The following is a 9,902-nucleotide window of genomic DNA, read 5'->3' on the forward strand; positions in this document are numbered from 1 at the left end:
AGCTCTCATTATTCTAGGCATGCAACTGCAAGAAAAAGACTCAAAATAGCAAACAGGAACATTTGCCTACTTGTGGTAGTATGACATTTTCTTGCAGTTGCATGCTTAGAATAATGAGAGCTAACAATCCCAATCTTTAAATTTGTGCTATTACATTACCAGGCATGAGAATAAAGGATTAATCCCCCTATAAAGGAATGGATTAATCACTAGATTTACCAAAATGACGTCACATTTAGCCACGCCCACCGACAGGAAGTAACATGGCATGAAGTAAATAAAGGCATTTTTGAAAGCTCATATCTCAGTGAATAATTTTTTTGAACAATAGGAGTTCTCACACTTCATTAAAAAGTTCAGGCAATCATATTTAGCCAATAAAATAAATACCTCAAAAAACCACTGCAGTTATCCTTTAAGTGTACTTAAGCACAAGTACCAATGTACTTTGCCCCATCCCTGGCTGATAGTGCAAATAGCAAGAAAGCTTATTAACTACCTGGGTTCGTAGCCCCCGGGTCGTTCCTATAATTGATTTCACCCACGTGCGATATTTGTATATTTGTATGTCCACGCCGAGGGGTTCGCAATGGGAAGATAATCTTTACGAGATTACAAAAATGACCAGGATTACCAATTGATTACTGGATTACTAGGAGAATTCTAAGATTATGAGTGGATTACCAAGATTATAGGTGGATTCTTTGGATTACCAAGGGCTACAAGCTGGATTACCAAGATTCTTTGGATTACCAGGGATTACAAGCTGGATTACTTAAATTTACTTGGATTGTTATTGGTTTTGGCCACACCTTATTAATTAATAATGGGTGTGGTCTTAATAACTATTGAATAACCAATAGGTGTTGTTTTAAACTCCGGATACTTCCGGATTATATTAAGATAATTATTAGGAGTTTTCTGTAAATTTGTTAATCCTGGATTACAGATTACTGAATTCTTCTAAGATTATTGTATTATTCCAAGATTGTTTTTTGGATTACTGGATTACCAAGAAGGTTTTATGAGATTACAAGCCCATTGCAAACCCCTCGGTCCACACTTACTCTTCTTCTGTACATGTTGTATTGGAGAAATAACAAAATTCATAAGCCTTAGCAACCACCCGCCTATGCTCCTTTACGTAGTGGGTGTGGTCATGGCAAACAAAATGGCGGCTTAAACTTGGGACAAAGTGAAGAGCTTTTTAACAGCAAGACAACATAGAGATACTGTCTAAAGACTTCTCTAGAAGCATTAAAAGGTAGCGAGGGATTCTATAAGTCTTAATAAAATCCAGTTGTTCTTGCAAGGTGGTGAAATCAATTATAGGAATATTTTTTACACTGTTACGCTTGTTTGAATATTGCTGTGAACATCATATACAAACAACTGTCTGAATATGTCACTATTTGCTTCGGCCCTAGCAATATTTATAGTCGGTTTCAGTTGAGTTGCCCAAGCACCACCCCTTATGACTTTTTTGTTACTAATGCTAGTAACCTAAAACTTGGTGTAGTTGCATAATGGGTTCTTTCGAAAATCTGTACCAATTTTTGAGTCTCTAGGTACTCTGGAAGGTTCTCAATGAGTTTTTCCGCTCTAGTTCAAAGGGAGCCGCCATGATGAATCATTACGTTTACGCTACATCACACTCTTGAATATAATTTGCATCTCATTATTATTTTAAGAAAATTATTGTCTTTTATTTTATGAAATAAAAGCAGGCAGATAAGGTCCTCTAAAGAAGGAGGCATTCAACTAGCAGTCTATACTACTGGGAAACATCTGCTATACCTGTCCACAGCTTTCTTGATGACCGTTTTTTTTCATTACCCTCAACCTAGGTCATTATCTTCCATATTGGAGGTCTTTGTCAGCTTTATAACAGAAAAAGGTCTAGCCAGTGATAATGAAAGGTAGTAGTATCCAAAGCAAGGATAAAATAGACAATAAAAGTCTTAAAGGTAAAGAAATGCTCAATGAAAGAGTTTGCTTGTACTCTGCCACCATTTTGGGTGTGGATAGGAATGACGTTTTGTGATGCAAACATTGATTTACTTCCTGTGGCAACTCAAATGAAACTGACTATACATGTACATGTATTTGCATAAATTTGCAGCCAATAGGGTCTATTATATGCTTTTAATTCTTCTACATGTATTCCAAGAAATAACAACCAATGTACCGTATAGCTTGAAATTTTCGTGGAATGTAAATTTTGTGATTTTCGTGGTTATGGGCTGCCTACGAAATTTAATCCCACGAAATCATTGAAGTGCCATCCCCTTACAGGCTATGTAAGCTGTCAACCACGAAAATTAAACCACGAATTGCCCCACTAGGAGCAAACCACGAAAATATTGACCCACGAAAATATCAAGCTATACGGTACTGTACATGTGCATTTATAGTACTGAGACTATAGGCTAACTCATATAGGATTTGTACCATAAAACTGGAAATACATGTAGTAGTGTAAAAACAACAACAACATAATAATAAATAAATAATTAATATAATAATAATAACAACAGCAACAACAATAATAGTAATAATAAAAAGAAGAAGAGGGGAAGAAAGAGAGAGAAATGAGAAGGAAGGACAGTGTAAAATGCATTTAAATTTAGCAAAGGAAATGAGGGTTATTATATTTATGTACAATGTATTGGGCTATTCATGGTTATACTGTCTAATACAATCTTAAGAAAAGTGAATTTCTTGCTTTTCATAAGCCAAGATGATTGTATGAAAATTTTTTGAATGAATCAGAATGTATGAATTTTTAATATTATCAATTTAGTGCCTCTGCTGCTTTGGATCATTTTGCAATGAAAAGGTTTTATGATGACAAATTACAAGGTGTAACACAACCTTCACAGAGACGTTATGTGCATTACTTTGAAGACTTACTGGTGGGAAAGTTAAAACTTGATGCTAGGTACTTGTACATGTAGATTTACATGTTTGCTAAATTTGTTCTAATGATCAATTTTGTAGACCTATTAAACTTTGCTACATTATCATCCATGGAATTCCAAATTTTGATGGTAAAGGAGGTTGCCGCCCTTTTATAAAAATATATCAAAACATGGAATTGATTCATACTTCAGGACTCTAGTAAGTAGTATTAAATTGTCATTCTATACATTTGTACATATACATGTACATTGTAGTGTTTGTACAGCCGATAAAGACAGGGTAAAGATTTCACTATATGGAGGCTTAAAGTTGTGTGGTGAAATTTTGGTAATATTGTATGTCATTTTATGGGTAAAGTCTTTTACATGTGCACTCATTTTAGATTAAATGTTTCCATAAAAGGACTCACACTGGAGTTGATTCTATCTTTCGTTGTCAGTTTCATCATTCTGTTGTGAAAGACGAGCGATTAGTCTGGACTAAGAAAGATCTTGATGATGCTTTTCGAGACAAAAGATTTTCAGATGATACGAAAGTTGAACTCATTTTTGAAACCGCACAATCTAAGGGAAACAACATCAAACGAGGTATTTGCATGTACGCATATGCAATTATTATTATGAATAAATGCTATTCTTTTAATTTATTCATTATATACTTATATGTAGAAGGACTAACAACACCAACAGATATACGCCATTCATTACTTGCTGATCGAAAGAGAGAGTCAATTTTAGAAGGATTTTTGACAGAATCTAATGAAATACATGCACAAAACTCTTCTGCTCCTTTTCAAAGTTGCTTTGTTGATGCCAGTTCTCATGGTGAGTGTACAATGTGTAGCTAAGTAACACTATGATATTGGTGTTGTTTCTAGATTTAATTAACTTCACTGATCCATCTGCAGAAAGACAGCGGTCTACAACTAGTGGAAGTGTTCAGATGGATCCTACCTTGATTGAAAGAATCGTAGCTGATGGTGGTGACATTTATACTGTTGTTAGTAAGGTTAATGACGGTGATTTTGCCTCCAATAAGGATGATATTGTATCATCGACAGTGTCAGATTTGTCATCGTCTTTTGGTTCTCCGAAATATTCTCATTTGATACATAACAAAGAGCATCAGAGAAAGAAGCCTACTCGTCCACCACCACCAGTTCGTTACTCAGTAATCAATCCTGGCAAAACTGATTGCCAGCAAATACTTCCTTCATCACAAAGTGCTACTGGTAACAATGCTGGTCGCTATGAAGACATTTCTGCAAATCAACTTGTGTTAACTCCAGCATCTCCACCTTGCAGTTCACAAGACAATAATGACATGTGGGTATCTGTCAAGTGGCAATCAAAAGCACATGACACTATGACATCTAGTCAGCGTTCATCCAGTCAAACAGCACTTGACAACCTGTTAGCTCATGAGGAATATACAAATCTAGATGACATAGCTAAAGGGAAGCCCTTTATTGCACAGCAGAGAAGGCGCTCTTTTAGTGAAGGTGAATCTGCAATACCAGTATCAATGTCCAGGGGATCTATAATTCCAATCCTGTCTCCTCAAAATGCAACCTTTGGTCACGATGATGAAGCTGACATTTATTCAACACCAACTGATGACCTGGATAGTAGTCAAACTTATACTGTACCACCTGATGCACTTTATGGTAATGTACCAATGCAGGCAGATGACTATGTCAACTACAATGCTGACGAATACTCACATGATTACTTAAATGAAGAGGAACTTCGAGAACAACTACGAAACAATCCAATACTTCCTTTATCTGAAGAAATAGTACCTGCTACAGTTATTCAGCAGAAGGTTCCTGCATTAGGTCTTAAAGATATGTTAATGCAAAATTTAAGAATCAAAAAGCCATCTACAAAGACAGTCATTCAGTCAAGTGCTGTCACTGCAAGCACTCAGCAAGAGAGTATTCCAATGTTTCATTTTTCAGAAAAAAGTGGGCGAGGTCTTCAAGTTGGGCGAGGTGATTACATGGAGTTCAGTATTGACTCATGGGGGAGCAAGATGCAAGAAGACTCCGACCAAGAGAAACAAAAATTGAAAAAGCATCAAAGCAAGCAGTCTTCTCCGTTGGGTAATTCTGCTGCATCTGCTTCGAATAAGACTCAAGAGTCAAAGGAAGGAGGTTCAGTAACAGGTGAAAGTAAAGTTGTAAGAAAAGAGCCCCCACCTAAACCTCCTCTACCCGCTTTTTTGCAGCAGAGTAAGTACTGTTTGAATTATCTAAATTTTATGTTATAGTAAAGCTGCAAAATTGCAAGAACAGAGTGTTAGTAGTGATCACATAAAGCCACTTCCGAATAAAAGTCAGCTTCATATTTTGTACCTATGTAATATTGAAAATCTTCTTTTAGTTCCTCCGAAGCCACCCGCTCCATATCAAGCCTTGAAAGGGAAATCTTCTACACAAGCTAGTAAGAGTTAATTGTTAATAGCCTAGCTTGTGATGTTGCATTGAATAAATTTTTGTGATATTTTATACATGTACATGTACATGTACATGCTTTAGGTCCTATATTTTGCGTTGTACATGATTGCATGACCATATTTCCTGTCTTAATTATCTTGCTGCTTTGAAGTATGTATATAATACATACACCAGGTTGTTTGAAGATTGAACACACCTAAAAGCGTGAACGGCTTATAATATGCTCATGTATGCACATTGAGTTTTGCTTCAGGTAGTAAAATGTGATGATTACATTTACATGTACATGTATGTGCATGTACCATGTTTTCTCAAGTAAGGGCCCTGCTCTAATAGTAGCCTATTACCAACATACATATAAATATGCACATTTGCCAAGCACTATTATGTGATACAATGTTTAGAGTGGTCTGAATAGCCAAACTGCTTATCTGGAATCCTAAGATCCCATGGTTGTTGGTTTGAATATGAGTTTGGCAATGAATAAATTAACTGCCATGTTGTGAGATACAGAGATGTACTATATGGGAAAAGTGACAAAATTTGTAATATTTTTACTAACTCACATGGAAATTCTCACTGCTCATTTGTGGTATAATTATACTTACCATTTGGTTATTGCTGGTGCCTTTTTTGGAGAAATTAAAGGAATAGTATTATTTATCCCATTCATCTCTGTACATCTTTCCCACAATGTGGTGACTTATTAGTGATATTCATTGCTAAATTAATGCTCAGTGGTGGAAAATGTGTAAGAGTAAAGTGCGTTAGTAAATATATGTATGTACCGTATATCCTTAAATAGAACCCGCATTTGAATAGATGCTGGGGTAGCAATACAATTGAACTATAAATACGCAACTTTAGTCCTGGTCTAACCCAGTAGTCTAGTGGATAATGCCTAAAGTTCCAGAAGTCAAAAGCATGAGGTCATAAGGTCATAGGTTCGAATTCCACTCTGGGCCAAAGTTTTTTTAATTTCATATATATATTTTCGAGATCCAAATACCATTTGAGGAAATAGATGCCCTGGCTTTTATTTAAGGAAATACGGTACATACATGTACATGTGTAGTTACAAGGATTTAAATTGCTTAGTTATTATGTACATCTACGTGTGGCTTGAAAATATTTTTGCTGTACAAAACTTTAAGTTCCTTGTTGTAACCTACATGTACCTTTTGTAGAAAAAATGTTATGTCTATAGTTGTATTGTCGACATATTTACATGTTCATTTTCGTAATATTAGTAGCCGAAGTGAAGGATCTAATGTCTCACTGGTATCGTCCTGACATTTCTAGAGAAGATGCATGCAATTTAGTCAAAAATATGGATGCAGGATCTTTTGTTGTTCGTGACAGCCAAACTGTTAGTGGTGGTTATGCTCTTACAATAAAGGTGTCAAGGGAGCTATTAAGACAAAGAAGAAAGTTAACAGATGGTACATGTGACATGTTTCTAAGTTGATGTACAAGTAATTTGTTGTATAAATTTCTTTGTAGATACAGAAGTAACTGATGACATGTGTGTAACTCATTTTTTGATACAACCTGATCCAGATGGAGTTAAATTGCAAGGGTGGAATGAACCTGCTTTTAGTATGTGATATTAGTAATGTCATCATATTCTGTGATAATTTTGATTAGAGACACTTCCTGATTTTATTGCAAGGCATACAATGGAAAAGCTTTGTCTTCCTTGTGTGTTACAGCTTCCAAAAAGTAAAATAAAAAAATATACTTGTAATTGTTTTAAATAATTGATACATGTACTGCAGGTTCTACTGACCCTATTCCAGTCCCGAAGAGGAAACCAGAAAGCCAGCAAACACTTGCTGCTGCAGGTTAGTTAGGAAAATAGTTTTTAAGTTGTTTATCTTTTAATTGATGTAGCTTGTGATTTGGTATTATTGGGCAATATTGAAGTACTTCGACCTTTGGGAGATTCTACCATTACAGAAGCTGCCAAACAACTGAAAGCACTTGATTTGCCTACATCAACTGTTGTAAATTTTAAAGCATCTATGAGTGGAGTAACTATTACAGACAAAGCTAATGGGTATTGTTGTATGCAAAATTGCAAGTGTACTTCAACCTTCTTTATTTTTACTTCAGGTTACTGAGTAAACGAAATTATCCCATTAATTCTATTTTGCATTGTGGACTGGATCCAAATGATACTAGGTTTGAGACTGTTATTTTATCCATTCTGTGAATTTAGACTTTACAGGTGGGACTTGTCACATTTAGAAGAATCTGTTTCAATAAAGAATAAGCCGTAAGTTTGCAGTAAACTATTATTATGATTTGTTCCATTAACCATGCTAATAGTTGTTTTGGTATTGTTCATAAAATGCAAGACAGTCCTGGATACATGTGTTTACTATTTGCAGAAGTTGATGCTCATCAACCTGTATCAAATGTTGTGGCTTATGTCAAAAGATTAATGCAGTTATCAAAGTAGAATGATATAATTATTATTATGCTTCAGTAGACTTTTAAGCTACGTGTTCTGTCTGTAAAAATAATGTTTGTAATTGTTCTTTTGTTTTGTTCAATAATTTATTTTTTATTGATTTATTATTACCTCAAGAAACTGACACAATCTCTTGTTGGCAATTGCAGCCTATTTCAGCCCACGTTGATCATGGAAATCTTATGCATGTAAGACATGCCCTCTGCTCTATTAGAAAAGTGAAATTGCCTTGCATCAAAAAATTTAAAGCCAAATACCATGAAGGGCTTTGTTTTGTAAAATTATTTCTTTTTGGCAAATTCTACATCATGAGCAATACTGATTTATTCAATGATTGGAAGTTTTCATCAGTGGCTTGCAATTGATTGCCAAAAGTGACTTCAGTCACTTCAATGCAAAGCTGTCTATTCTGGACACCTTGGGACCCAATAAAACCGTCTGTATTAAAGAGGTGTCCTTATTTTAGAGGCTCATTAATAAACATTACTATTGTATTGGGACTGATACTACCTGTCCTGATTATAGAGGTGTCCTTATTTTAGACTGTCCACAATAGAAGGTTTGACTGTACATGCAAATGAGCACAATCAAAATAATTATTATACATAGCAGTCAAAATGAATTAATGTACATGCATTAATGCTATTAGAAGAAAAAGAAAACATTTTGTTAAGGCTTCTGCAAAGCAGTGACTAGTTCACCAGAGCTATGTAAATCTCTAACAATATCTAATCCACCAAGAAAATTGCCATTGGCATACAGTTGTGGATATGTTGGCCAGTTTGAATAGGTTTTGAGCCCCTGACGTATATCTTCATCTTCGAGTATATCATAAGCTTCAAATTGAACACTAATAAAAGACCAATGTAAAATTAACAATCAAATCAAACTAACTCAATCTCCTTCAAAATGCTACAAATTGCTTTACTAAAACCACACTTTGGGTTCTGTAAAAATGAACAATAATTATTACAAAATGCAATTACCACTTACATCCGGGGTACCTTTCATGAACAACATAATGTGTGATTGAGAAGTAAGGATTTTGAGTCTACACGCATGAAGATTATTCAATGATCCATCTGGAGTAGTTCAAAACAATGTTTACCTTTCATCAAGCGGCATTACTTTAGGGACTACTTTAATAAGCTCACCACTTTCATTTAAATCCTGCAAAAAAACAACTATTACAATAAAAATAAGTTAAGAAGTCTATTAATTTTGAGTGCAAAGATGCTATAGACCACTGGAAGTGAGAGTTAGAAAAGATATAAATTTCATTAATTTTACATATGTGATATGGTATCTGCCCACACTTCATAATTGGCTGCCACTTTGGTTGGCAAGTTTGTTAAGGAAGTCAATGGAGGCACGAAGAAAACGCCTAACTTACCTGCTTTAGCTCTATTAATAGCTAAAAAGTGCTTGTTATAAGAAAGAACAACTGCCTTTAAGCGTCTCCTGTAAAGGATTTGGTCAAATGTGACCATAATTGACAAAAGGTATCTTATGGTGGATTTTAAAATTCATCATTAAAATGAAAAATATCATTCTGTGAGTGCTCTGTTGGACAAGCATTGTTTCTAAAAGTTACCTAGGAACTTTTTGCATCCTGTGGAGTAATTTTGTAATAAATGAAGCTCAGGAAGTTGAATTTTTTTGGCTAATGTAAGGCGGGGCATTTCTGGCAACAGGGAAATCTTGTCACTTTTTGACAAAATAATTTTTTACATGGGCATCAAGCAACATTTCATTTTGAAATTTCATATATCAGTCAATTGATCATTAATAAAGCCTTCAATATTTTTAACTACATAAAATAAAGCTATAAAGAAATAAAAATAAAATAAACAACAAGAAGTCTGCATTCAAATCATCATTAAAAGTTCTTCTAGCATTTCTAAAAATTCAAATTGTGATAGACAGAAAGGAATATTACTTACAAAGGTATTTTTGCATGTTCGCTTTTCAATTACTAAGCATTTACGGGGTTTTACACATTTTTCAACCGTTGCACTTACGCGCACCTCCATTTTAGAGGTGTGG

At 34.8% G+C, this 9,902-nt stretch overlaps 2 protein-coding genes and 1 long non-coding RNA gene across 3 annotated transcripts in view; 1 reads left to right on the forward strand and 2 right to left on the reverse strand.

The window, feature by feature from the left end:
* Positions 1 to 7,985, forward strand: part of LOC100639977 (tensin-2-like) — an 18,284-nt gene extending 10,299 nt beyond the window's left edge. Inside the window, exons 8-23 of the mRNA XM_011411987.2 lie at positions 2,804 to 2,941; positions 3,001 to 3,120; positions 3,177 to 3,249; positions 3,305 to 3,509; positions 3,591 to 3,746; positions 3,800 to 5,155; positions 5,199 to 5,258; positions 5,307 to 5,366; positions 6,631 to 6,822; positions 6,884 to 6,979; positions 7,028 to 7,102; positions 7,159 to 7,224; positions 7,274 to 7,439; positions 7,496 to 7,564; positions 7,611 to 7,658; positions 7,712 to 7,985. Of these exons, the coding sequence (XP_011410289.2) occupies positions 2,804 to 2,941; positions 3,001 to 3,120; positions 3,177 to 3,249; positions 3,305 to 3,509; positions 3,591 to 3,746; positions 3,800 to 5,155; positions 5,199 to 5,258; positions 5,307 to 5,366; positions 6,631 to 6,822; positions 6,884 to 6,979; positions 7,028 to 7,102; positions 7,159 to 7,224; positions 7,274 to 7,439; positions 7,496 to 7,564; positions 7,611 to 7,658; positions 7,712 to 7,844 (3,013 nt within the window). The 3' untranslated portion in view covers positions 7,845 to 7,985. The remainder of the gene's footprint in view (positions 1 to 2,803; positions 2,942 to 3,000; positions 3,121 to 3,176; positions 3,250 to 3,304; positions 3,510 to 3,590; positions 3,747 to 3,799; positions 5,156 to 5,198; positions 5,259 to 5,306; positions 5,367 to 6,630; positions 6,823 to 6,883; positions 6,980 to 7,027; positions 7,103 to 7,158; positions 7,225 to 7,273; positions 7,440 to 7,495; positions 7,565 to 7,610; positions 7,659 to 7,711) is intronic.
* A 493-nt stretch (positions 7,986 to 8,478) lies between these two features.
* LOC100640104 (glutaredoxin-3-like) overlaps positions 8,479 to 9,902 on the reverse strand; it is an 8,397-nt gene continuing 6,973 nt past the window's right edge. Inside the window, exons 5-8 of the mRNA XM_019993407.1 lie at positions 8,965 to 9,026; positions 8,850 to 8,907; positions 8,751 to 8,803; positions 8,479 to 8,706 (exon numbers count right to left, since the gene is read on the reverse strand). Of these exons, the coding sequence (XP_019848966.1) occupies positions 8,526 to 8,706; positions 8,751 to 8,803; positions 8,850 to 8,907; positions 8,965 to 9,026 (354 nt within the window). The 3' untranslated portion in view covers positions 8,479 to 8,525. The remainder of the gene's footprint in view (positions 8,707 to 8,750; positions 8,804 to 8,849; positions 8,908 to 8,964; positions 9,027 to 9,902) is intronic.
* LOC109580359 (uncharacterized) lies at positions 9,511 to 9,896 on the reverse strand. Its single transcript, XR_002184216.1, has 2 exons — positions 9,800 to 9,896; positions 9,511 to 9,756 (listed from the first exon to the last, which is right to left on the reverse strand). It is a non-coding gene; the product is annotated as an uncharacterized LOC109580359 (long non-coding RNA).

The sequence above is a fragment of the Amphimedon queenslandica genome, unplaced genomic scaffold (assembly GCF_000090795.2).
Source record: "Amphimedon queenslandica unplaced genomic scaffold, v1.1 AMPQUscaffold_13496, whole genome shotgun sequence".
In the NCBI taxonomy this organism is placed as follows: domain Eukaryota; kingdom Metazoa; phylum Porifera; class Demospongiae; order Haplosclerida; family Niphatidae; genus Amphimedon; species Amphimedon queenslandica.